The sequence below is a fragment of the Hibiscus syriacus genome, unplaced genomic scaffold (assembly GCF_006381635.1).
Source record: "Hibiscus syriacus cultivar Baekdansim isolate YM2019G1 unplaced genomic scaffold, ASM638163v2 tig00111392_pilon, whole genome shotgun sequence".
NCBI lineage: Eukaryota > Viridiplantae > Streptophyta > Magnoliopsida > Malvales > Malvaceae > Hibiscus > Hibiscus syriacus.
Genome location: NW_024063078.1, coordinates 716476 through 743613, shown reverse-complemented (window position 1 = coordinate 743613; position 27138 = coordinate 716476). Strand labels below are relative to the sequence as shown.

Below are 27138 nucleotides of genomic sequence, written 5' to 3'. Positions count from 1 at the left end.
GTCGTGATTTTTTTCTTTCGAATTTTATATTGGCAAATTAATAAAAAATTTATATTTGAAAAAAATTAAAACTTAAAAGTACATAATACAAACCTAGAGAGAATTTAGAGATTTAAATTAGTTTTAAGGTAAAATATTAAGGAACCTAAAATAAAAATATAATTTAAACTATATATATATATATATATATATATATATATTAAAACTATCAGGTCGGGTTGAGTAGCCAAATATAAGAAGATTTCTGCCTAAACTCAGTTCAACTACTTAAAAAAATCATGGTTCGGGTAAATTTTTTATAGAATTATTCCGATTTTTTAAGTCCGAGTCGATGGCTCAACCGGATTGAATATTTTTGAACACCCCTACAGTGCTCACCCTATAATATAGTATCAAATTGGAATAAAAAAGTTTTGATACCAAAACGAGAAATAGACATAATTCAAGGGTTAAGTTTTGATTTAAATCTTTTGTTAATTGGATACAAAGCTCTAAAAATCTAGTCTGATGTTTAAGGAAGCTATTCCTAATCAATGGCGGATCTAAACCACGCTTTCACTGAGATCGGGCAATTCCCAGTACCTTTGTCGTGATTTTTCACCTTCGAGATTCGAGCCCAGTTCTCTATTCACGCTCAAACTCAATCTATCTTCGAGGAGGAAGAAGAAAAAAATCCAGAGAAATGGAAAAGCTGAAGAAGAAAATAGGATCGATTTCGTTTTGGAAATGGGTGATAGCTTCAATCATCTTCAGATTGATTCTAATTTACTTCCCCAAAAATCTCAATCTGTCCTCTCGTCCCGAAGTTTCCACTCCGCTCACCAGCTTCCGCCGCTGTAATATCCTTTTCCTTCATTATAGAATCAATTTCCTTCTTCTTTTTACTTGTTTTTAGCTTAATTTTCCCTTTTTGAATTTTATTGGGTGCAGTGGCTGAAGGTTACTGGTTAAAGCAGTCGTCTATGTCTCCTTATGCAGGTTTTCATCCTTTTTCTTTGCCCAACATTTTCATTTTTTAAAAAAATCTTCGTATTAGTTCGATAAGAAAAAAGAAATAAAGAAGAAAAGTACTTGATTTCTCTCTGGGTTCATGTTTATCAGGATCTATGTACCATGGTACACCTTTGTTATTGTCACTTCTCGGACCTCTTACCGTTAAGAGGTGCCCTTCAGCTCATTGATAGACTTTAACCTATTATTTGTCGGGGGGGGGGGGGTTAATTTACAGTTCTTAATGATTTAAGAATTTTTTTGGGTTGGTTCAGAATTGAAGGACAGCCTAATCATCTTTTGTACAGGTAGAATCTTTTCTTTTTACTGGTTTTGATGTGTTTGAACTTTAAAATTCTATTTGAGGCAAAACGTAGAATAGATTCTTTAGTGGACTTTAGAGCATGTCATTGTATTTTCTTGAATGATTGTTTATTTGTTTGCTCATGCAGTTAATACCTACACATTTTTGGATACAGTTTGGTTTCTGTGATTGCAGATGTTGTTAGTGCAATGCTTATTCGTGCTAACGGACAGAATCTTCAGCTTGCCTATCTCCGTACTTTGGGATCGTTAGACCTTGTTAAACAAATAGAAGGTTCAGGTAAATTCTTTACTTAGCATTTTTAGTAAGAGGGAAAATAACAGACTTCTGTATGCGTTCTTAATGAAATTATAGTTAATTGCATGTCTAATTCCTCTCCTTTTCTTGTCCGAAGCTAATGAACATAGTTATTGTTTTTCAACCAGAGCTCCACTCTTCGGGGGACGTTGCTGCCCTTATCTACTTATGTAATCCTTTCACAATAGTTGCATGCGTGGGCTTGTCAACATCGCCAATTGAAAATATGGTTGTTATTTTGTGCCTTTATGGAGCATGTTCACGTAAGAGACTTTTAAAAGCGGCAATATCCCTCCTGATTGTTGATTGCTGTGCTTCTCTGTGTATGTGTGTACGTTAATTTTCTTTGAACACTATTCTATTTGTCTTGATTTCTTCCGATTCTTGGGTGAGATTTGCCACTTTATTATTGAGAACTGCATTCTCTAATATCTTTTGAATGGTTGTACACCAAAGAATTGGAATTCATGCTTCTGGTGCTTCAAACCCTTAGTATCTGATTCTTCTATAACTTATGTTCATTGTTTCTATATCATATTCTTATTCTGCTTGTTAATCATTAGACTTTAATTTGGAGTTAAAATGATATGGATGTCGACTATCTACATATTTTTGGAGTGTCCAACACAAGTATCCTCAGAACTTTTTGCATCCAAGATAGATACTCATGCATCATACATATTTACACTTTTTATGATAACCTGTCTTTCACAATAAGATTTTCAAGTACTTATAGTTTTTTAGGGTAATTATTTGGTTTAATTAGGGTTCCTAAAGTTTCCACCAGGGTAACTCAAAATGCATAAAAGTGTTGGGGTTGAGAGACATCTCATTGTTAATTGCAACTTGAGAGACACAGAACGGTATATATTTTTTCTCTTTATATCATAAACATGGGCAACATTTCATTTGTTTTGGATAGGTTTTGTAGCTATTTGTTGAGTAAGTGTTTATATGTGTGCTGCTACATTTTAATGTTGCTATAAATGGAAATTTTTTAGATATTTCTACTTTTGGATCATCGTCTGGTGAAAATTTTTCAATGCTTTTATCTGTTGGGATTAGCAGCTATCAACATGTATATGGATTTAGTGTGTATTTTGTACCTTTCTTTCATAACTTTCTACTCAATAGTGATCTTTCTGGATTGCAGGACTAATTCCCTTGGCCGCTTTTGGGTGGGTCATTGCAACTCATTTGTCTCTTTATCCTGCTATTTTGATCATTCCGGTACTGCTTTCTTTTGTATCTATCCGTATCCATAGAATTGCTTAACGTGCACAAGATAGTTTTTTTTTTTTTGATAGGAATAAGATGCCTCATTAAAAACCTCCCTCTAAGAAGTCCACTGCCCTAAGGCAAGGACCCTCTAGTGGAAGGAGGAAAAGAGTACATCATTTTATTAATGATAATACAATAACATAAAATTTAACAACACTCCTACAAAAATACATAAGACTTGATACACTCCTGCAAGACCTCCCCTCAAAGACATACAACCCAACTAAAAGCAGTACAATCAGCCAATCCCCTCCTTCGTTAGCTTGTCCGCCTCACAATTACAACACCTAGGAATCCACCTGATAATGAACTGATTTCCAGAAACAGCAGACGCAATCTCCTTCACAAAATTAGACAAGTAAATAGGGACTGAACTCTGATCTTTAATCCAATCCACTGCTGTCTTTGAATCACTTTCAATAATGAGCCTACCCTTCGAAGCCCAAACAGATGAAACAAAGATGTCAATGCCTTTCTTGATAGCCTTCAATTCTGCTAGGATAGGAGAATTAGGACCTGCATTTACTGAAAATGAAGACAGAACAACCCGATTCCAGTCCCTTAGAATTCCCCCAATACCTGCCACCATCCCCACACTACTCACCGCCCCGTCCACATTCATCTTAAAGAAATCCAATGGAGGAGGAATCCAGCAGACCACACTACTGTCCAAAACCTTAGAGTCTGAAAGGTTGTTAGCCACAGAGGGGTCCCCAATTAAGAAATCAACCTGAGTTGAAAAAAATGGATACTTGACTACAAACCACTTAGCTACTCTGAATCGAACCGTGAAAAACAAAGAGATACTGTCCAACTTTCCTTTGTCGAAGATGATCTCATTCCTTAACTTCCAAATGGACCAAAAAACTACCCCTGGAATAAACTTCCATATAGCAGAATATGGCCTCAATTCGGCCCATGAACTGAGTAAATTAGGAGGGTCTTGCGGCAGAGCAAGCCGAATACCCCAATACCCAATAATTTTTATCCATAGTTCCCAGGATACAAGACAATGAATAAAAAGATGCTGAATAGATTCAGCCCCTTGATTACAAAACGGGCAGAGAATGTTCTCCCCTAAATCAACCCCCCTTCTCAACAACTCCACTCTCACGGCTACTTTTTGATGTGACAATTGCCAAAGGAAAGTCTCCTCTCGAGGAGGAACTAAACCCTGCCAGACGACTTTTTTCCACTGAACTGAGTCCTTAAGAGGGACAAACAGAGCATTCCTGCACGCTTTAACAGAAAACTGCCCATCACCCAAACCAACCCACAACAAACAGTCTTCCAAAGGCTCTATAGGTTTAATATTTTTTAGGGTGTCCAACAACTCAACGAACTGCTCAACCTCCCAATCACAAAGGTTCCTCCTGGTCTTGATATTCCAAACCCATCCAGACGAATCGAAACTCCCAAAATTAGCTACCTTGCCCATTTTATTTGATGAAAGGGCATATATTCTAGGAAACCGAAGTTTTAAAGGGAAATCCCCTATCCATGTATCACTCCAAAAAGAAATAGATTTACCATTACCTATTTGAAGCTTAGCATGAGATCTAAGGCAACCTCCAATGACGCCCTCCTTTAAATAGTTATTCACAATTCCCCTCCATATCCAAGAGTCTTTACGAAAGCAAGCTCTATTAATATCCATGGATTGACAGCTCACATTGTGTTTGCTACATAATAGTTTCTTCCACATCGAATTCTTGTCATTGGCAAACTTCCAAACCCACTTGCCCAACAACGCTCGATTTGTAACCTTCAAATCCACCACTCCCAATCCTCCTCCTCTCAACGGCTTACATACATAGTCCCAGCGCACCCAGTGCATTCTCTTTTTGTCTCCCCTACTCCCCCATAAAAAATCCGACATCAATGAATTTAACCTCTGACAAATAGAAGAAGGCATCTTAAAAATAGAAAGGTAAAAAATAGGTAAGGATGACAACACCGACTTTATTAATACCAATCTACCAGCCATAGATAAAGAAGCAACTTTCCAACCCGCCAATTTCTTATTAAAATTGACAATAACCGGATCCCATAACTTCTCCGAATTCGTTTTCGCCCCCAAAGGAAGGCCTAAGTACTCCGTGGGAAATGAGCCAATAGAACAACCAATCTCCTTAGCCCAATCTTCAAGGATGCCACTCTCCACATTAATTCCGAAAAGTTTACTTTTGGCTAAGTTTAGATGGAGCCCCGTCATTAAGCTGAAAATCCTCAAAATTCTTCTAACATTCATAATCTGCGTAATTGATGCTCGGCAAAAAATAATTAAGTCATCTGCAAACTGAAGATGGGACAAAGAGAATGAATTTTGATTTTTACCAAAGGAGAAACCTTCGAACAGACCCGAATCCACTGCTTTAGTCAACATCCTATGAAGTCATTCCCCGACCAAATTGAACAACAGAGAGAAAGGCTACACCCTTGCCTCAAGCCTTTAGCAATAGGAAACTCCTTAGTAGGAGACCCATTCACTAGAACCGAAATAGAAGCTGTAGAGATACATTGTGAGATCCAAGAACACCACCTCTCTCCAAACCCCATCTCCTTCATAAGCCTTTGAAGAATTTGCCATTCAACTGTATCGTAAGCTCTACTGAAATCCACTTTGAAAACTACCCCTTTAAGTTCTTGCTTCCTCCAATAATCAATTCCTTCATTAGCTAAAAATGCACCAGTCCAACAATTGTCTACCCGGAATAAAAGCGAACTGAGACGGACTAATGATATCCTTGATACAAGAAATAAGTCTTTTTGATAGAACTTTTGAGAGGATTTTGTACAAGCTGCCCACAAGACTAATGGGTCTATAATCTTCAATGCTCTCGGGAGTACCTTTCTTAGGAATCAAGGTTATAAACGCATGATTGACTCCATGCTCCCATGACTTACCTTGATAGAAATCAGAGAAAAACTCCATGATCTTCTCCTTAAGATTTTCCCAATATTTCTTATAAAAACCCATGGTAAAACCATCCGGGCCAGGGGCTTTTGCACTATCCGAAGAAGAGATTACTTGCCACACTTCTTGCTCAGAGAATTCCACCTCCAAAGATGCACTCTGAATTGCAGAAAGTTGTGCAAAATCCATATTTAGGCCCTCAACCTCCATTGCTGAATTAGTGTTGTAAGCCGTCTTGAAGAAATTGAACACACTGCTTCTAATTTTTCCTGAGTCCGAGATAAATTCTCCCTTAATTTTCAATGAATGAATAGTGTTGATCCTGTTCCTAGTCAAAGCACTCAAGTGAAAGAACCTCGTATTTCTGTCCCCATCCTTAATCCACCTACTCCTGGACTTCTGACACCAGATGCTCTCCTCAGTCCTTAACAGCCTCCACAACTCCTTTTTACATTCTACCAACTGATCCCACTCCCCTTTGGACAATATTCCACCTTGCGACTTCCTTTCCCAATTCTCTATCTTCCCTTCAAGAACCGAAATGGATTCTGACAGCCCAACATTGCTGATTCCAGGCCAACTTCTAATCTGGTTTTTGGCGTTCTGAAGCATTCTGAAAATTCCCCCAAAATTCCTCTTAGTCTTCTCAACTGCCACAAAATTAACCACAAAATCATCAAAGCCTTGCTCCTGTAAAAGATAATTGAAGAATCTAAAAGGTTTTGGGCCCCAATTTATACAAACATCTTCCAGCAAAACCGGTTTGTGATCAGACATAGAGATCGAAAGAAGTCTCTGTGAAATCTTAGGAAAACAGTTGAGAAAACTGTCACTTAACAAGAACCGATCAAGCCTAACCCATGTTGAATCTTCTCTATAACTACTCCATGTAAAAGACCCTCCTGACATGGGTAGATCAATGAGCTTAGCTCTCTGCACAAATGTTCTAAAAATATTTAAAGTATGCCAGTTCTGAGCTTTCCCTAGCTTTTCTTCCGGATCAATATACGCATTAAAATCCCCCCCTATACAAACTGGTAAATTCAACGAAACTACAAAACACAACAACTCCCCAAAAAAATCCTCCTTTTCGTCTTCAATAGCCGGGCCGTATACATTAATAAATACGAACTCCTTTTGATCATTCAAAAAATACCCCACCAATGCCAAAAACCTACTGTGCACATGCTGATTGGTGACTTTGAACATATTCTCATTCCACATACTAATCAAACCACCCTTAGACCCCTGTGCTGGAGACAACTTCACTCCCTTTAACATACTCCCTCATAACCTCCTTAGAATAGACTCCTTACAATGTTCTAGCTTGGATTCTTGAATAAACACCAGAACTGGTTTGACCTTTTTTACAAGCCTAGCGACAGAAGCAATCTTCTCCCTCCTCCCTAAACCTCTAATGTTCCACGAAAGAATTCTTAAATTCTGCATAAAAATGTATCACTCCCAAACGCCCCAACCATACCCATCCAACCCGCAAAACCTAACCATCATATCCATCACCCTTTACAACCTCCGAACCATTCTCAAGGCAAATAATCTTTTCAATAAATTTCTCCTTCCCATCCTTGAAAGAGATGCCTAACATCAGACATACTTCCCAAGTGGCCATAGCTTCCTCCACCAGCTTAGAAAAAAGAGGAGAGTAGGCAGTGTGAATATTAACCAACTCCAAGGCTTGATAAATTAAACCTCTTCTATTCTTTCTGCGAACTCTTCCTAACTTTGGAGATGAAAACGCATCAGGTGCCACACACTCCGACACTACTGCCGACGGCTGTTGTAATATTCTGCAATCTGACCCCTTCTGTTCTTGAATCGTATTAGCCTCTGAACCAATAAAATCAGCTTCTTTACACGAATTTAGCCATATTTTCTTGTTCCTCGACCTTATATAAACTCTAGCATGTCGACCTCTTTTCTTTCTCCAATCCTGCGCTGATCGAAGAGTCATACAAGCAGAAACAGGAAATCCCCTCTTCCACCTCTTGACACTCTTTACACTTACCTCCTTGTTTTCCTCCTGCACCAATTGACTAACCACTTCCATCTCCATTCTATTTTCTTCGACTTCCTGGACACCCTCACCTTCTTTTCCAATTAAATCGCAGCTATCCACCTCTACTAATTCATGAAGAGACTGAAACTTGTTATTCTCTCCTACATCATCCCACCTCACCTTAACCGCCGGCCCAGCAGGAATAATTTTAGTAACTGGTGAAAAAGAATCCCAGTTTGAATCAGATTGGGCTGAGCAGCTCGGGTCCACCACTGCTCTTAGCCCAAGACCCGCATACTCCATATTAAAAACTGGCTCCACTTCACATTCCAGATTCCCTGACAGCCCATAACTATTGGATTTCGTGTGGGACGTCTTTTCAGGGGACTGTTCCCCACCTTCCTTAATCCCCCCACTTTCTAAATTTCTTTGTCGCCACGTGTTCCCCTCTGTCCCCACTACCGCTGCTGACATTCCCCGAATGCCTACTTCCTTCCCTGAACTACCACCATCATCAGACCACTCCTGCAACTTTTCTCCGATTATAGCCGGGGATGTATAATAACTTCCTCCCAAAGTAATTTTGACCTTAAAAGATCTTCCATAAGACCCTACAATAATGGATTCTTGTATGTCATAAGGACTTGCAACCCTCATCAACAGTCTCGCCGATGAGAGATCCTCTTTATTTTTGGTCTCATCCAGTATACAAACAAGGTCTCCCCACCTTCCTGCTAATTTTTCCAGGAATGGTTCATTCCAGCAAAGAAGTGGTAGCCCTACTAACTCTACCAAACCATACGCCATTGGAACACCTTCATCATTCAACACCGGAGATAACCATTGAAACCAGGAAAACATTTTGTCTCGGTACTCCAACCACGCCTTACCGAAATCTTCATTTGACTTGAACATAACAATGACAGCATTCCCTACGAAACCCCAACTTACTATCTTTACCTGAAATCCCTCCTTTACGAAGGCCTCCTTCACCATGTCCAGCTGCATGGAATATTTGACTACCCCTGTTAATGAATACTTCACCCAGCCATAATCATCAGTAGGAATGTGCATATCCCATACATTCCTAACTCCATTTGCTTTCACAGACTGACCTCCTTCTCTCTCCACTAGCTCAAACTCCATGTTCTTCGCGCTATCCCCCTTCAGCACTTCCTCGTACGATCTGCCATTCCTCAGACTACTCGCTCTTTCCGTTTGCATCTGTTGCCTACCTCTGACCCCTGTGCCTGATTTGTTACCTTCCGGTTGATGCTTATACCCCACTATACCTCTTCTCCTATTCTTCTTGTACTTTGCCACCCCCACTGACACTCGCTTCCCATCAATCAGAGTTCCATTCACATTCTGAACTGCTCTATTGCAACTTTCCTCTAACTCAAATTGCACAAAAGCGAACGTGGACGATTTGTAGTTCGGTTTAAAAATAAAATTTGGAATATAAACCCTGACTATTCTGCCATACTAGATGAAAATCTCTCTAAGCTCACTTCTAGAAACTCTCTTACTAAGGTTTTCAACAAAGACAGTCCATTCCTCATCGGAGGAGGGACTCCCATACGCACTCGCTCCGTTTCTCTCTCTAACTTTCTCTCTCATGCTGAAGCTTATGTTATTTATTTTTTTCATTAACGGAATCTAATTGACAGTTGATGTGCTTAACCTCTGATATTGCATGATCCACAAGATAGTTTTCAAATTTCCTTTTTCAGTTTCCTCAACTTAAGTCAATATTCAAGAAGTATATTCATCGTGTGTTTTTCTCACAGGTGATCTTTCTATTAGGACGTGGTCCAGATGCTCCTCCTAGGAAATTGTTTCTGCAAAGGCACCAACAAAAAGGAAGGTTGAATCAGTCGAAGCTCCCTCCTGGCTTCTCCTGGGGACCCATCATTCGTTTTGCATTTTGGTCTCTCGTCTGGTCAGTCTATATGCTGGTTCTTTGTGGCATTTCCTTGAAACAGTTTGATGGTTTATGGGAGATGTTTAAAAGGTACCGATCAAATTCCATACATTTCTCTTTCTTATTGTATTGAACTAGGGAAAAAATTTACGATTAACCCAAGAGTTAGTTTGCTCAAGTTTTTTATTTTTCATTTTTGATCAATATTGTAAACCTCTTAGGACTAGTTGACTATTTATTTGCTAGGCCTAGGACTCATATCTACTTTATATGGAATAGCTGGAAACAACTTATTATGAATGGTGGCAACAACCTTTTAATTTCAAACCAACCAAGAAGATGTGGAGCTTGGTAAATTTATCCTTGATGATTTTCTGGAACTAAGAACAGAATAAATAGGTCATTTGGCATTTGATTGCTTTTGAGTTAAGCCATACTTCATCTTTACAAGATTGTAGTATAAAAGATTTTGATTGTTAATTCTATGTGGCTGGTTTTGTAGTACATATGGATTCATCCTCACTGTGGAAGATTTGTCTCCAAATATAGGTGTCTTACGGTGAGTTCAAATTTTTCTTTGTCATACATCTTATGTTCATCTTCTCTGACAGTTTCATGTCCCTGATATGTTATGGCAGGTACATCTTTGCGGAAGTTTTTGAATTTTTCAGGAACTTCTTTTTGATAGTTTTCCATTTCAATATTTTATTTATGATATTGCCATTAGCCATACGGCTTCATCACCGACCCTGTTACTTGGCTTTTGTATACTTTGCCATATGTTCCATGCTGAAGTCCTATCCATCAGTACGTTCTCACTATATCCTTTCGATTGTTCCGTTTTTACCATATTTTCTTCGACTATTTTTTGAAAATTTGAGATGCAACTCCATCAACTTTATATATGTGACATGAGCTAAATCAACCACATACCTGCGGTCTACAATAATGCAGTGGTTTCAGGACCAACTTAATATTACAAATCAGATCGGTCATTCTCCTAACCTTTTGTGCTTTAATATCAATTAGGTTGGAGATTCAGCACTGTACTTGGGTTTGTTGGGTTGGTTTGTTAACGAATTATCAGACAAGTTAATGGAATCTTTTTCCGATATTGAATGGTGTTTATAATTGTTTCATATTTTAAGCGTTATTTCTGCCTTACAGATATGCAGTTCTCTCTCTTCTTCTTCTGCGGATATGTCGGGGTTTCTCTTCTCAGCCCTGTCATGCACAACCTATGGATATGGATCTCTTCCTTTTTTAATGTGCAATGAGTAGAAGTCCATTATTCTTTAGTACCTATGCTCCGACTCTTCATTTCTTTTTGTGAAGTATCCATGTTCAAAACCTGTGTCCGACGTATATTCAGACGTGTGTGGGGGTGTGGGGATATGAGCTTCCAAGGACTCTCCAAATACATGGAAAAACTTCTAAAATATGAATATACCCATATTGGACATGTACCCGAATCTTTCTCACATATTAGTCCGAATAACGTAACTTTAGTACTGCTATTGACTTGCTGAAATTTACAGGGCACTGGCAATGCAAACTTCTACTTTGCAACAGCTATGGTTTATGCTTCCTTGCAGGTGAGTTATTTCTTTTTTTCTGATCCATTGTTCTTTTATTATTTATAACTTGATATCAGGCCGTAAAAATAGAACTCCAATGTAAACAAATTAGCTTCCTGGTATTTGTGGACGATTGTGAATGCTTGAACCTACCGTTTTCGAGAACTTCGAACGGAATTTAATAATTGATTTTATCCCTTACTTTGGCCTTGTTTTGCAGATTGTCTTGGTTGTCGAGGGTGTGAGTGCCATGTTAAACCATGACAGAAAGTTGAGACGCCTAATCACTGGCAAGCCCCAAGACGCCAAATCCTGAGTTCTTTCCGATTCTTCACCTTAACTCAGCACTGCTAGAAAGATCCTTCTCGTCAGGTTACTGCCACCATATCTTTGCTCTCACCACTCTTGCATTGTATCAAGATCATGCTTACCTTCACTGCATGGAATTTGTCGGAAATGATCGTTCACTCAATGTTTGTTTCGCATGAATGGTTTCCGGTAACCTAAAAGTTCCGGAGAATCTTCCATCACCATTGAAGTTGTCAAAAATACATTCAAAATTCTTGTCAAAACCTTCAAGTTTTCAATAGAAAGTATAGGCTTTTTCACATTTTATGAAATATTTCAAGTTGTGCTCAGATAATGCGAGTAAATCATTCCATTTCTTTTTTCAAAAAATTTGAACTCATTAAATTTGTTGGTTGGATCCAGAGTTAAAATCGGCCCAATAATCCAAGCGGGTAAATTATTTCGCCCAATAAGGTGATCCGAAAATTATTTTGGGATCTACAACATTTGTTACGGTGCACGTAGAATTTGTCACGTGAGCGTGATGAGTTTCATACAATATATTAAAAAAATTAAAACTCGTCACGGGAACGTGACAAATTTTGTACAATTTTGTTTTATATTATAAGACGAGTTTTACTTTTTAATATATTATATGAAATTTGTCTCGTGGGTATGATGAGTTCCACAAACATTATAACAAATATTATAAATCCCAAAATAATTTTCAAATTGCCCAATAAAACTAAATAATTTGTCCACTCAGGGGTTGTTTGTTTACTTCAAAATGATTAAGCGCTGAATGATTTAAACGCTGAATGATTCAGAGGCTCTGAATGAATTAGCTCTGAATGTGACATGCTGTTTGATAATGACTCTAAATCATTCAGAATGTACTTCTGTGTTGAATCATTCAGTACTGTTTTGTTGAATCAATCAGCACTGAATCATTTATAGGTGCGAAACAAACGCGCTGAATGCTTTGAATGCTGAACGGTTCAGCATTCAGCGTTGAACGGTTCAACATTCAACGCTTAACGATTCCATTAAGAGGCAAGCAAAAAGCCTGTTAGATTATTGGACTGATTTTGCCGAATCCAAAACCTGTCAAAGGGTCGGATTGAGTAATGATCCGAATTTTATATTCTTTCTATATAAATCAAATAAATTAATATAACATTTCCACTGAAATATTGTATCAACTAATATTATATTTTGGGAATTATATTTTTTTTGAGAAATAAAGTACACAAATAATCTATTAATTATATGATGATATTTTATTGAATTTATCGACTATTAAAGGTTACAAAATGATCATCTGACTATCTATTATGTTTCAAATTCATCATTTTTCGTTAAAAAATTGATAATAATCTTAGTTGGATGTTAACATGTTGACTACGATATGATAATTTGTTATATATCTTGGGATCCAATTTTATTATATCTCAGTCATCATGTTAACATCTAGCTCAGACTGTAGTTAATTTTTTAACAGGAAAAGACGAGTTTGAAATATATTAAATAATCAAATGATCATTTTATAACTTTTAATAATATAGAAACTCAACAAAGTATCACATTACAACCAAATAATTATTTTATAACTTTGAATAGTTTAGAGATTCAAGAAAGCATCGAGTTTAGGTTATATAGTCATCTTTAGGGATGGGCATGAGTCGGGTTTTTGGTTCATCCGACCCGACCCGAGAACAAAGGATCTTCCACCGGAGACCCGATCTGACCAAAACAAAATTTCACCCGACCCGAATCCAATCGGACATATAACTTAGAAACCCGACCTGAAATAATAAAAAATATTATTTTTATTCTATAAAAACAATGACTTAATTTAAAAAAAGTATATATAAATGTATATTATTATAATTATTCTTAAATATATAAGATAAAATTATATATATTTTTTAAGGTATTTTTCACTCTAAATCCGAACCTGACCCGAACATCACACTTTAAAAAATTCACCCGATCTGAACATATTTTTTTTAAAATTTAATCCGATCAGATCGAGTCAAATCAAAACCTATCGAGTTCGAGTCTAATACCTATCCCTAGTCATCCTTGACAAATAAATATAGTTTGTTTTGAATCTTAAATGGCAATAATATCCATAGTAGCATTTGATATTCCCATTCAAACCATTTGAACCCAGTTGTGATTTGAGTGAAATAACTGTCCTCCATCGTCCACCCGAAAAGATTTCCCACTTTCGTCTGTATCTTTCCGTCAAACCAGCAAGATAATTCCCGGCCCGCACATACAGGAAAAGCAAGGAGAGAAAACCGGACAACCCTAGAGAGAAAGGCAGACAAATGGACGGTAATTCTACGGAGGCGGAGCGGTGGCTGACCATAGCAGAGAAGCTCCTAGCGTCACGTGACTTCCACGGGACGAGAACCTTTGCGATTCGAGTTCGGGAATCGGCCCCCGTCCTCGGCGATCAGATCCTCGCCGTGACTGACACTCTCCTGACCGTCCAAGCCAACCCTCATGACTGGTACGGCATCCTCCAGCTCGTTCCGTTAACTCAGTCCATGGAAGTGGTGGCGAGTCAGTACAGGAAACTCGCCATTCTTTTGAATCCTTCGGAGAACACGCTCCCTTTCGCAGATCAGGCGTTTCGGTTCGTTTCCGACGCTTGGAATGTGCTGTCGAATCCTTCCAAGAAGCTCATTTACGATAACGAGCTGAGATTCCTTCAGTTTGGTCAGGTGAGTCAGTTCAATCAACTGGGTCAGCTTGGCCAACAGCATTATCAGCAGCAACCGGAACTTCAGCAACCGCAAACGCAGATGCTGTTTATGCAACCGCAGCCTCCTCCGCCCAAAGAAACGCAAACGCTATTTATGCAAACGCCACAGAAAGAAACGCAAAAGCAGGTTACGCAATCACTATTTGTGAGAAGCCCTAGGAGCAATAGTAAAGATGGAAATACCGAATTAGAACGAGGAGGGCAGTTGGGTTTAAATAATACTGTTCCGGAATCAACTCGGCCGGGTGAGTCAGCTTGGACGAGGCAGATTTATCAGCTAGGTTTAGCCGAGCCGAATCAGACAGGATCAGTTAGTTCGAGCCATATTAGTTGGCCGGAGAATACACGGACGAGCCAGATTAATCGGCCTGAGCCTATTCGAGCTAGCCAGGTTAATCAGTCAGGAACGTCTAGCTCTAGTCACTTTAATCTGACTGAGCCGACTCGGACGAGTCAAGTTAATCACACATCATCTTCACCTCCTCCACCTCCTGCTGCTGCTGCAGCTACCACTACTACCACTACGGAGCATAGTCGGGCAGAGCCAGCTGATGTGAGTCAGAAGACCGATTCTACTCGGCCTAATCAGGCTTCTGGGTCAGAGCGACTGACTTTCTGGACGGCTTGTCCATACTGTTATGTTCTCTATGAGTATCCAAAGGCGTACGAGGACTATACACTGAGGTGTCAGATGAAAGAATGCCGGAGAGCTTTTCATGCGGTGGTGATACCTTCGCCTCCTTTGAATGGAAAGGACACATATTTCTGCTGTTGGGGGTTTTATCCCTTAGGATTTTCAGGGAATGGTAAGAATATGGACGGTAATTTTCCCTGTTGGTCACCTATTTCTCCCATGTTTACTTGCTCTAACAACAAGAATGCAGGAAAAGAAAAGAATTCCAAAAAATCTGCTCCAAGAGTGTTCTATGATGATCATGATGTATATGTAGAGATTTCGGATTCGAGTATGAATTCTGAGGGTGACGATGAATGACCAAAAAATATGAAAGAAGAGTAAGAAGGCGAAAAGGTGAAGGATTCGTGGGAGAAATGCAAAGAATCCACGAAGTGATAGAGTGAAGAAGGGGAGTAATGAGTAATGACCAAGTTTATTCTGCTAATTTTAGTGAATAATTGGCAATTGAAAACTTGATGGACATTAGAGGCCGTGGATGACACAAACTCCTAATTGCTTCAGGTTTTTAGGTTGAATGCTTTCTGTTGGTTTTGGCCTAGTACTGTAATTCGAAGTGCTATTTTGCTTGTTTAGTGGTTTTATTATTTGGTTGTACTGTAGTTGATTTTCCCTAGTAAAAGCTTCTTTATTGTATATCATCTGTTCTCTATGATTTTGAATTTTATTTAATATTCTATGTTGTTTTGCTGATAAGAAGAAATTAGGATAGCTGTATAGCAAGGGTATTACTTCAGGTTTTTATGTTCACTGCTATTCTGTTTGTATTGGCCTTGTATTGCAATTTGAATTGCTATTTTCAGTATTTTACTGTTGTAGTAGTTTTATTATTCGGTTTTGCTGTAGTTCGTTTGCCATGGTAAAAGCTTCTTTATAATGTATAATCTGTTATCTTTGCTATCTGGTTGATCATGAATCATGATCAGTTTGAGGTGGGGTGGTGTATGATTTTGATCGAGTTTTATACAATGTCTTTATCCTATGTAGTTTTTGCTGATTAGAAGGAGGTTATAGTATGAGTTTTTGGCTATCAGCTTGTTGAAATGATTTTTAACTCGATGTTTTATGGGTGGTTTATAGTTTCTCAGTTTAATGTTTATTATCAATGTGAGCTGATTCATTTTTCTTAGAATGGTGAGTTTTTTTTCTTGGTATTGTATCTGTTTAAAAGACTATCAAAGTTGGCTAACTTCTAGTGTCGAGAGGATACATTGCTTTAAGAAGTTATTGTTTCAAAAAATGTTGATAATGTGTTGGAGTATCTCTCAATTGTTTGATCGGAACCCCCAACAATAGGCAGGTATTGTGTTATCGGGGTGGTACGGCCTATGTGATACTGTTTTAGCCCCGAAATTTTATTTCCTGACCCGTAGGAGGATCCCAGGAGTGCCTTGGTTGAGGAAAGCACGGTCCGTAGATCGTGTTGACTTACCGTGGCTTATCTCGGGTGTTAAGCTACTGCATGTGGTTCATCCCGGTTTATTTGGGCGGAGAGCCATGGGACCCAATTGAAGTGTTTGTAGACTTGGAAGACCAAATTGGAGAGAGCGAACCTTGGAGGACTAATTGCCATTGAATGGCGCAATTGGTGTCGAAATGCGTTTGGGTGATTGTTGAGCACTCCTGTGCGGGGCTATGGTAAGTATAGCACGATCTACGGACTGTGTTCTACTCAACCGAGGTGCTTTTGGGACCCTCATAAGGGTTGGGAGTAGGGCTGTAAATGAGACGAGACAGATCTCGAGCTACTCGAGATCGACTCGGTTAAGGCTCGATAAATATTCGGATCAAATTGACTCGACTCGAATTCTTAACGAGCCGAAATGAGCTACTTTATACTCGACTCGAAAAGTTCGTGAGCAGCTCGAAAATATAATATATTAATAATTTATTTTTTAAAAAATAAATTATTAATAATATTAATATTTATGTGTTGATTTTTTTAAATACAATAAGGCTTTCATGTATTTAAGATTCAGGTTCGAGTTCGAGTTTGATGATTCAATTTTGTTAAGTTTAAGAATTTTTTTTTTCATTTCGAGCTGCTCACGAGCTTCAGTTCCGGATTTCGAGTTCGAGTCGAGCTTCATTTCAGAGTTTTCGAGTCGAGTCGAGTTCAGCAATACTCGAGCTCGACTCGGCTCGTTTAAACTCCTAGTTGAGAGAGAATTCCTGGGGTAAAACGGCATTGTAGGGCATCTCGAGAACACAGTACCTTCCGGTTGTTGGAAGTTCCAACTGAGCAATCGGGAGATCCTCCAACAATATGAACTCTTTGGGTTTTAGAAAAGTGACTATCTAGTATCGTCTGCTTTTTCTGGTTATTGTTGATTGCTTGGAACGATGCTGGCTGTCTTATAAATGTGGGGTTCTATGTTACTAGAACTCGAGATGAGTCTCGGGTCTGTATGTGGTTTATGTTTTCTGTATATTTAGAGGATCATATCTTCATTAACTGAAGAGTTGGAGTTACAGGGAGTAACACGTATGGCTTGAAGACCTTGAATCTTTTTGGATCAAAATAAGATCTGTGGATATACTAGTTAAGGCATGTACATCTTAGGTATGCTTGTTAATATATTCAATTGTAGCATTCTTCTTTTGTCGGCGTTGAGGTTTTGAAATCGGAGCACCGACACCGGGGAATCAATGATCAAGTTTTGGGATTTCGCAAGACGGTCAGAAGAAAGGTCTGTGAAAGATTGATCAGATAAAGGTTAATTATGGCTCAACACTATGTTGTTTGACTCTGTTGCTTCAGTTTTTCTTGGTTTTCTATGTGCCTGTTGGACACATATCTGTATCCGATGTTTATTCTGGAATTTGAACAACATAATTGTTTTATTCAAAGGACTATGCAAATTTCAGTGCTTTAGAACAGCATTTACAGGGAGGACAGAAACTGAGTACATGTAGCTAGTTAAATTTAAGGGTAAATTACGTGTTTAGTACCTAAACTATCAGATTTGGTATGTTTTAGTACTTAAACTTTTAAATTTTTTCAAAATCATATATAACGTTTAGTTTTTGTTTCATCTTAGCATCATGTCGTTAACAACTTAACACATTTAGTACTTAAACTATCAGTTTTGGTCTGTTTTAATATCTAAACTTTTATTTTTAAAAAAACTTAAATATGGTTTAGGTACTAAACATGTTTTGGTACTTAAACTTTCTATTTTTCAAATCTTTGTTTTGATATTAAAAATAAACAAAAATTAAACTTTGAGTATGATTTAAAAAAATTAAAAATTTATGTACTAAAATAGATTAAAATTGATAGTTTATACTTAAATTTAACATTTACAAGGTAGGTAACTCATCTTATTTGATTTCAAATAATATCACATGATTGTTCTGATGATGTGGCTTCAAATAATGTTAAATATTTTTTTTTAAAATAGTAACTAATATGATTATTTAGATATTGATCTAATATAATTTACTCTAATTAAACCTAAACTAATTCAAGTTAAAACAAGTGCTGTAATAATATCCCACCGTTTTAACTTTTCCTTGCCTACTACATCACTCATTCCTATATTAAACATAGATAAATTATAAATTTAGTAACTGAACTTTATTATTTTTTCTATTCCACTCACTGTACTTTAAATCATTTTAATTTGTTTATTAAACTTAATATATTGAGTTTTTTTTGTCACTGAGTCGATTTCTTACTAACGAAGTTATAAATAGGCTATTATATAGATTCAAAACGATTTCGTTTTGGTGAAAATTTTATTTTTTAAAACAATGTCGTTTTAACGCCGTTAACTATTTAACGTTCAGTGATGAATTTGGAATTTACCCTTAAAACATTAAATCTGGAGAGAGGGATTTTCAATTATGAATTTGGGGAGAAAGTAACGTTCAGTGATAAATTTGAAAAGAGTGTAACTCCCAGTTATGAATTTGAAATTTACCCTTAAAACATTGAAACTTGTAAATGACAATAATACCTTTAAAATATTTATTTTTTTGCCATTAAGTCGTTTTCTCACCAACAAAATTATTATTGGGAAAATTTATTTTTTTTAAAATTTTAACAGCGAGTGTCAAAAAAACCCTAATATATTAAGTTCAGAAAAAAATTTGATTTTTTTTAAACTCGAGCAAAATAAGTGAGATAGTAACTTTCTATGATGAAATTAGAATTTAGCCTTAAAACATTGAAACTTGTAAATGACAATAATACCCATATATAGTTAGTTATATCCCATCCATTTAAACAGAAACCGCCTGTCAATTTCATGAAACAACTGCCCTCCTTCGTCCATCCGGAAACCAGACACGGAGCTTGATTTTTTCTTTTTTTGTTGTTGTTGTCAAGAAGACAAATAGTTCCCACCATTCACACACACAATAAAAAAAAAGGAAGCAACACGGAGGAGAGAAAGACTGGTAAGGAAATGGACGACGGAAGCAACACGGAGGCGGAGCGATGGCTGAACGCAGCGGCAAAGCTCCTCGCTTCAGGGGACTTTCACGGAACCAGGACCTTCGCGATCCGAGCTCGAGAGTCGGCACCTGTCCTTGCCGATCGAATCCTCTCCGTTACCGACACTCTCTTAACGGCCCAAGGTAACCCTCGTGACTGGTACGGCATCCTCCAACTCGTTCCGTTAACTCAGTCCATGGAAGTCGTTGAGAGTCAGTATAGGAAACTCGCGATTATGCTGAATCCTGGGTGGAACACACACTCTTTCGCATATCAGGCGTTTCGGTTGGTTGCGGAAGCTTGGGAGGTGTTGTCGAATCCTTCTAAGAAGCTTATTTCTGATGACGAGTTGAGGTTCCTGCAGTTTGGTCATGTAAACCCACTTGGACAGCAACATTATCAGCATCAACAACCACAACTTCAGCAACCGTAAACTCAGACACTGTTTATGCAAACGCCGCTGAAAGAAACGCAAACGCAAGTTACGCAATCATTTTTTGTTAGAAGCCCTAGAAATAACTATGATGGATATGCCGCGTTAGAAGGAGAGCAATTGGGTTTAAATAATTATTCTGCTGGGTCAAATTGGACGAGACAGACAGGTTTACCTCAGCCGAGTCAGATTAATAAGACAGGATCAGTTGGTGCAAACCATATTAGTAGGCCGGAGCCTACACGGTCGAGCCATACTAATCGATCTGAGCCTATCGGGGCCAGCCAGATTAATCAGACAGAGTATAGTCGGATTGAGCCTACTCAATCAGGTCAGATTAATCACTCGGCAACTCCTGCTCCTACCAAGGAGCATAGTCAGACAGAACCAACTGGTGCCACTCGGGCTAGTCAAGCTACTCAGTCAGAGGGACCGGAGAACAATGCGACTCCAGCTAGTTAATCTATTCAGTCAGAAGGATCAACTTTCTGGACCGCTTGTCCGCACTGTTACTCTCAATTTGAGTATCCGAAGGTGTACGGGAATCGTACACTAAGGTGTCAGACTAAGGACTGCAGGAAAGCTTTTCAGGCGGTTGTGATACCGTTTCCACCAGTTCAGACAGAGCCAAGTGGTGTGAGTTGGAATACCTATTTGACTTGGGCTAGTCAATCTACCGAGTCCGCGGGACCAACTTTCTGGACTGCTTGTCCATACTGTTATGTTCTCTATGAGTATCCGAAGGTGTACGAGGATTACACGTTAAGGTGTCAAGCTAAGAACTGCAGGAGAGCTTACCACGCAGTTGTGATACCATCACCACCAGTGAATGGAAATGACACGAATTTCCGCTGTTGGGGCTTTTTTCCGATAGCTTGCAATGGTAATTTCTCAAGTTGGTCGCCTATTTCGACCAATTTTGCTTGCCCTGACAACAAGAATGCTGGAAAACAAAAGATCACCAAAAAGTCTGCACCGAGAGTATTTATGATGAACAAGATACATATGTGGAGATATCTGATTCGAGTGTGAGTTCTGATGACGACGACGATGACGATGACTGGAGAAATGAAAAGAGGGAGAAAAAGGTGAGTAATACAAAAGGAAAGGATCTTGGGGGAGAAATGCGAAGAAACCACAGAGTGAGAGAGTGAAGCAGGGGAGTAGTGAACAAGTTAATGCGGATCATAGTGGGAACCTGAGTGGTGTGTCTATGGTGCCAGAGGGTGTGCCAACTGCTGAGTCGAGCAAAAGGGGGGTGACAAATAGTGGAAGGAAGCAGATTAAACGAGGAATGAAGGTTTTGGGGAATTTGGATTTGAACGTGGAGTTTAGGAACGAGGTGAAGAGCCGGTCAGAGGGAGGAGTAAGGGGAATCATGCTGGAGTCGAGGAGGAGGATAACAATGGAGGGAATGGTTTTTTTGAGGGTCTAGTGAATTTTCAGTAGTTTGCCTATACTCTCGGTTGTTGGGGATGATAAAGTGAAGGCTACTGAGTGAATTCATATCCTTCACCACCCTCCAAACCGCAGTTTTTTTAATTGTATGCTTATTGTATTTAATGATGTAGAAGTACTATGGATCTCATTTCATACTTCTTTCCGAGTTGAGTTCGACTCTACATTTTGCAGCATCATGTTTTGTCATTATTTTCATTGTTTTTGGCTGCCTGTTTATTCCGAGTGAACTTTCCTGTTAGGAAGTTCAGTACATACCACGAGATATTTTCGTGATGAAGATTGAGTATTTTGTCTACCATGACACTTGCAGAGATGCACGAATGGATGGTAAGGTTTCCGACTGTTCTCTTCCCTTTTCCTTTGCATACCACAAAAAGTTTAATTGAGCTATGTAGGCTTGTCAATATTGCTCTGTAGTAGATTTCATCGAATAGTGGATTGATAGCAGGATAAGTTTTGTTATCACGGAGCGTTATTGGTTTCTTTGTGAATGCTTTTGTTTTTGCAAATCTGCTTTCTTTCCGAAGGTTGTTTCACTTTACCGATCTCGAAAATGCAGAACCGTCCTTGCTTTTACTTTGTTTTTGCTTGTAGGTTGTAATTCATGCATCTTTCTCTGTCGTGAAAGCTTCAACTGCTTTGTTGGTCTTGCTCAGCAGCAACTTCAGAGTTCTATCCTCGTTGATATTACTTGTATTCTTCATTTTTCTTTAAAAGCAAATGGTAATAATAGCAGTTGATATTACTTGTATTCTTCATTTTTCTTAAAATATTCTGTGTTCGACAAATATCCAAAATATGAAACATGATCATATCCTAAAAACTAAGAAAAACATGAGAAGTACATCCATGTCGGACACCCCGAAAATGATGTTGAATCCGCAAAAATAAACCTTACATGGATATGGTGAATCAACATGTACGAAACAATCATAGCAATATGATTATATGATGTACATAAGCACTAAAACTACGAAACTATACAGAGGTTATAAACAGCTAATGCCATTGCCTCGAATTTCGTACCGGCTCTGAACCGGAGCCGGATCTCCTGTCTGTAGACTGAAACTTCGAATGTTAGGATTGAATTGTAATCATTGACGGGTGCATGATAAGCCCTTACAGATTGACAACCAAACCACTAACAGTAAAAAACAAAAAGCTGCATCAACGACGAGAATGATCCGGACTTGACGGCACCACTTTTTACGGATGTTCTGAGATCCGGGTCTGATCCTAGTTGAATCCAAGTCCTTTTGTAATATGTTGGATGAACTTGCTCCGTTTTGGTTATTAGAATCTAACGCAGCTGGATCTGTTTTCACTCCTCTATCAGTCGATTTCCGATGCTCCTCCAGCTCAATATCTCTTACCGCAATCACATGATCCTTATTCTTCTTCTCTTGCTTGCTCGGTTTTCCCAACAAAGGGGCTTTCGTGGAACTAGGAGCTTCAAGTTGGGCATTTGCGTTGCTTGGAGAAGAAGGAATCTCAGTTTTCCAATAATTGCCACTATTCGAAACTTGTTCTAACGAAGCTATTAAACGCTGGATAACTGGCACTAGTTGCTCTTCGACGCCCATTGAACTCATACTCGAGAAACTACTTCTCGAACCCTTCCTAGTGACATTTCCAAATTCATTTCTTATGCGCTCTAGAAACCGAAGCACAAGGCAGCCATCCTTTCAACCTCGTGATCTCCCCCACTGTATTCATATAGAATCCTATTTGCCATCGAAACAGAACAATACTGAACCGTATTCCGAATCGATCCCATCGGAGCTCAAATCTTCAACTTACAACTCAAATAAGGTTTCGATTTTGAATCCGAAAGTTATCAACACTATAGGCAATCAAGATGAGGCAAAACAAGGGATGTACAAAGCTCTCAGAGCAAGCTTTTATAATGATAGAAAAGAACTCGAAACTTCGATTTCTAACTCGAATAAAGCTTTCGATATCGAATCCAAAGTTGTCAACGATCTAGGCAATAAAGATGAGGCAAAACAAGAGATGAATCAAATTCTCAAGGATCGAAATTAACACCTGAAGAGCACAATCAAGTCCTCAGCAACAATGTCGAAAGCCTCGAGAAAATACCAACACAGATCTTCTGCTAAGTACTCAAATTGAAGAATTAAGCTCCTCATGCCTGTAACTTCCTAAATACAATCACAATTAACCAATAAATTCAGTAAGTTTCATACACAAAGTAAAAATTCAAGGAAACTCCAGAAATAATTCTCGACCACAATCAAAAGATCAACTTAAAAACCATAACTTCAAGCATAATAGAACAATCAAACTGAAAGAAATTTTGATCTTTTCAGTCATTTTTTGTCTTCGAAGCAACAATCAAGCAATAATTGAAAGGGTTATTTCTTTTGTGATCAAATCATAATTCGATTACCTGAGAACCAGATCTCTGAATGATCTTCAAAAACTCTGGGAAAATATTGAATCTTTTACATGGAGAAGTAGAGAACTGAGGGAAAACCAGAGGAGTTGAACCATAATGAAAAAGAAAGAAGCTTATTGCTTTAAACAGAAATAGAGAGTGAGGAAACCAAGTATTTTAAACTTGTACGAGTGAAGTAATGGATTTGTGATTTGATGATCTCTCTTCTTGACTGCTTCAAACAATGTCGTGTTTCTTTCTGACTTCAAAAATTAAAATAAAAAGGTTAAACTATAAATTTAGTACCTAAACTATTACTTTTGATCCATTTTATTACTTAAACTTTCAATTTTTTTAAAACATACTTAACATTTAGTTTTTGTTTCATTTAAGTACCCCCACCATTACAAACTTAATGGATGGGCTGACGAGGCATAGCTGCGATGGATGGACAACCAATCCGACGGTGAACCATGAGAGAATAACGAGTTAACCAACATAGTCCAGTTTCAGGTCCATCAGACCGTTGATGATGGAAATCGGAGGATGAAGAAGTCGAAGAGTTCATCGTTGATTTGGGGAAAATGGGACATTTTTCGGTGAAACTAAGGCCGAAATCTTGTTCAAAGGGTCAAAAAGGTGCATACTAGAAAGTTTGGGCTTCATTGGTCGACGGATGCGATGACCAGCGAGCCCGTTAGTTAAGTTTTTAACGACGGGTACTCAAATGAAACAAAAACTAAATGTTAGGCATAATTTTGAAAAAATTAAAAGTTTAAGTACTAAAACGATCAGAACTGATAGTTTAGATATTAAATGTTAAATTTAACCAAATAAGAATCAGTAGACAGATCTGACGTCCTCTCTACTTATGTACAACAATACAATAATAGGATTAAATTATTTTGATAAATTATCTCATTAATCGCTAAATTAATTTATTTATGATTTGATTATTAAGTTTTAAAATATTTTAATTTAAATATTATTTTTTGTTACTAAATTATTAATCATTAACGACGGAGTAAAATGACGGTTTATTTTCATAGAAAGTTATCAATTTTATTGATTGTCGTTGTTAATTAACTGTCGTTTATCATCAATTGTCATCTGAGATAAGATGAATATCAAAACGTTTATATTTCACTCTTATTTCTTATCTTTGGACTGTTTTTTTATTATAAAACTCACTCTAAATCGATATAAATCATCTAAAATTCAACATTCTAAAATACTAATCTTCACTGATGATGTTCGATGAATCTATTTTTGGGTTAAATTCTTTTTCTTCTAAAATAAATACTTTTCACCATTCAAATTTTCAAACAAATACTTTAAACTCTTTAGATTATTTAAAAAAACCCAAACATATCTAATATTTAACTTTAAATAAAATATTAAATAAATTTATAATTTTAATTAAAAGAATTAAATAATTAATTGAATAGTAATATAGATATAAATGTGTGTAATTTTTTGTTTTATTGGATTTATCTTCATTTTAAATTCATGACCTGACCCTGACATAATACGATATCGGTTTATATCTCTTTGATAAAAAAAATTTAATTATAGGGTTTTACTTTCAGATTCAAAGACTAAAATTTTCATCAAAAGACGTCGTTTTGCATCTATATAATAATTTATTTATAAATTTATTAGTGAAAAAATGATCAAGTGATAAAAAAATTCAATATATTAAATTCAGTAATAAAATTGAAAAGATTTAAAATATAATGAACGAAGTTAGAGAGAATAAAATTCTTACTAAATTCGTAGTTTACTTTCAGATTCAAAATAAGGATTATAGGGTTTTACTTTCAGACTCAAACACCAAAATCTCAACTTTCTCTTCCCCAATTTCGTTTGGGAGCTCTGGGATCATTTAGGGATTTGAGAATATTGGGAAACCAATGGAGGCAGAGGTGATAAAAGCTGAGTTGGTATTGCCAACGCATATGATTTTCAAGAGGGTACAAACGTATGAGAAATACCCAAAGGGCCAATCGAAAGTTAGGTGGAAACAGCTCAAGCAGATCATCCAAGCTGAAAATTACCAGAATTACGATCCCGATGAACCCAATTGTAAGTCTCTGTCGGATGAATTTACGGTTTTTGAGTTAGTTCATTGAAATTCCTACGTAATTGCATAGTCGAAACCCTTGCTTGAAATTTTTGTACGTTGTTCTTTTAAGAGGAATTCCATGTTTAGAAGCTTATGTTTTTTTTAATATCCTTTTTGCAATGATCAACGCTGATAAAGCAACTCATCTTTTTTTTTTTTTAATTTGTGTTTTGCAGATGTTAATATCGAATCACCTCCTTCGATGCAGCCGTGTAAAAGAATTTGTGATATTACAGGATTTGAGGTTTGTGGCTAACTGAATTAATCATTTGAAAGTTGAAACTTTTGATTTTTTTTCCTCAGAACATATGCTTTAAGCTTCCGACTCATGTTACAGATGTTAATTAGTTGCGTTTGATATATTTCTAGCTAATTGTAACATGTAACTTGCAATATGATCCCTAACTTACTGATTTTACTGCGTCGAATTCTGATTGTAACTCGAATAGATCATTTCAATTTCTGAAACATAATAAAGAACAATTAATTCATAATTGTTGTGCAGGCACCGTACTACGATCCAAGGACGAATCTCCGCTATGCAAATGCTGATGTTTTCAAGCTTGTGAGATCTCTTCCAAATGAATACGTGCAAAGGTATCTGGCTCTAAGGAAGGCGGCAGTTGTTTTGAGGTGAAGTTCAAAAATTCGGAGATGGACTTTGGTCTTTACCTATGTGAATCATGATAGAGATTCTCATGATGTTTAATCTACAATTTGTTTGATTGATGGATGTAAGGAATACCGAACCACATATTATGTTCCATTTCGTCCTGGGAACCAAACTTCGGGTAGTTTTAGGTTAACTGTAGCATGAGATAAACTGGTTAAAGCTGTACTTTTATATGGCCTATGAGAAATGAGAATGCTATGTTGTTTGAAACTTATTTGCTTTGATATCGGAGGCAAATCTCTGCTAGCGATGACAAATAGAGATTGCAGATATGAATATTTGCAAATATGAACCGTTTTCATCCAAGCAATGAAGTTTTGATCTCTCTTTCTCTCTCTTGTTCTTATCAGAAGTTCATCCATGAGAATTTGGCCCAGAGATCTGTGCAATGCAATCCTTTATACTTTTTTTGGTTTGGTTTGAGTGTCTGATATCCGGTAGTCAGACTGAATCCTAGGTTGATCTGAGATCCCTGAACCAAGAGGGGAGGCGCAAATTCTCCTAATGTTGTTTTCTTCTTC

At 37.5% G+C, this 27138-nt stretch overlaps 4 protein-coding genes and 1 pseudogene across 5 annotated transcripts; 4 read left to right on the top strand and 1 right to left on the bottom strand.

Annotated features, from left to right (window-relative positions):
* The first annotated feature begins 519 nt into the window (after positions 1-519).
* LOC120160191 (phosphatidylinositol glycan anchor biosynthesis class U protein-like) lies at positions 520-11941 on the top strand. 2 transcript variants are annotated; one of them, XM_039170609.1, is made up of 14 exons: positions 520-836; positions 931-978; positions 1102-1162; positions 1266-1298; positions 1470-1594; positions 1741-1875; positions 2766-2842; positions 9618-9841; positions 10254-10310; positions 10390-10558; positions 10781-10835; positions 10916-11019; positions 11290-11346; positions 11549-11941. In XM_039170609.1, the coding sequence occupies exons 1-14, from the start codon at positions 683-685 to the stop codon at positions 11642-11644; spliced, it is 1395 nt and encodes a 464-aa protein (XP_039026540.1). In that variant the 5' UTR covers positions 520-682; the 3' UTR covers positions 11645-11941. The 2 variants fall into 2 exon arrangements, 1 of the variants encoding a protein (XP_039026540.1); XR_005519415.1 differs by having other exon boundaries at positions 522-836; positions 10781-11214.
* A 1811-nt stretch (positions 11942-13752) lies between these two features.
* On the top strand, positions 13753-15753 carry LOC120160190. The gene has a single exon (XM_039170608.1). It carries the CDS (start codon positions 13953-13955, stop codon positions 15384-15386), a length of 1434 nt encoding a protein of 477 aa, XP_039026539.1. The 5' UTR covers positions 13753-13952; the 3' UTR covers positions 15387-15753.
* A 3609-nt stretch (positions 15754-19362) lies between these two features.
* On the top strand, positions 19363-21443 carry LOC120160565. Its single transcript, XM_039170956.1, has 3 exons — positions 19363-19956; positions 20032-20365; positions 20432-21443. The coding sequence occupies exons 1-3, from the start codon at positions 19499-19501 to the stop codon at positions 20990-20992; spliced, it is 1353 nt and encodes a 450-aa protein (XP_039026887.1). The 5' UTR covers positions 19363-19498; the 3' UTR covers positions 20993-21443.
* An 851-nt stretch (positions 21444-22294) lies between these two features.
* Positions 22295-24031, bottom strand: LOC120160192 (annotated as a pseudogene).
* A 1603-nt stretch (positions 24032-25634) lies between these two features.
* On the top strand, positions 25635-26848 carry LOC120160193 (chromatin-remodeling complex subunit ies6-like). The gene is made up of 3 exons (XM_039170610.1): positions 25635-25904; positions 26121-26188; positions 26450-26848. The coding sequence occupies exons 1-3, from the start codon at positions 25733-25735 to the stop codon at positions 26579-26581; spliced, it is 372 nt and encodes a 123-aa protein (XP_039026541.1). The 5' UTR covers positions 25635-25732; the 3' UTR covers positions 26582-26848.
* Positions 26849-27138: the final 290 nt, after the last annotated feature.

Bases quoted from the DNA above. Each gene is read 5' to 3' on its own strand.
- LOC120160191 (XM_039170609.1), top strand. From the start codon at position 683: ATGGAAAAGCTGAAGAAGAAAATAGGATCGATTTCGTTTTGGAAATGG. The intron at 979-1,101 runs GTTTTCATCCTT...CATGTTTATCAG, and splicing joins GTCTATGTCTCCTTATGCAG to GATCTATGTACCATGGTACA. The intron at 1,299-1,469 runs GTAGAATCTTTT...TTTTGGATACAG, and splicing joins CCTAATCATCTTTTGTACAG to TTTGGTTTCTGTGATTGCAG.
- LOC120160190 (XM_039170608.1), top strand. From the start codon at position 13,953: ATGGACGGTAATTCTACGGAGGCGGAGCGGTGGCTGACCATAGCAGAG.
- LOC120160565 (XM_039170956.1), top strand. From the start codon at position 19,499: ATGGACGACGGAAGCAACACGGAGGCGGAGCGATGGCTGAACGCAGCG. The intron at 19,957-20,031 runs GTAAACTCAGAC...ATTTTTTGTTAG, and splicing joins CAACCACAACTTCAGCAACC to AAGCCCTAGAAATAACTATG. The intron at 20,366-20,431 runs GCTAGTCAAGCT...TAATCTATTCAG, and splicing joins AACCAACTGGTGCCACTCGG to TCAGAAGGATCAACTTTCTG.
- LOC120160193 (XM_039170610.1), top strand. From the start codon at position 25,733: ATGGAGGCAGAGGTGATAAAAGCTGAGTTGGTATTGCCAACGCATATG. The intron at 25,905-26,120 runs GTAAGTCTCTGT...TGTGTTTTGCAG, and splicing joins CGATCCCGATGAACCCAATT to ATGTTAATATCGAATCACCT. The intron at 26,189-26,449 runs GTTTGTGGCTAA...ATTGTTGTGCAG, and splicing joins GTGATATTACAGGATTTGAG to GCACCGTACTACGATCCAAG.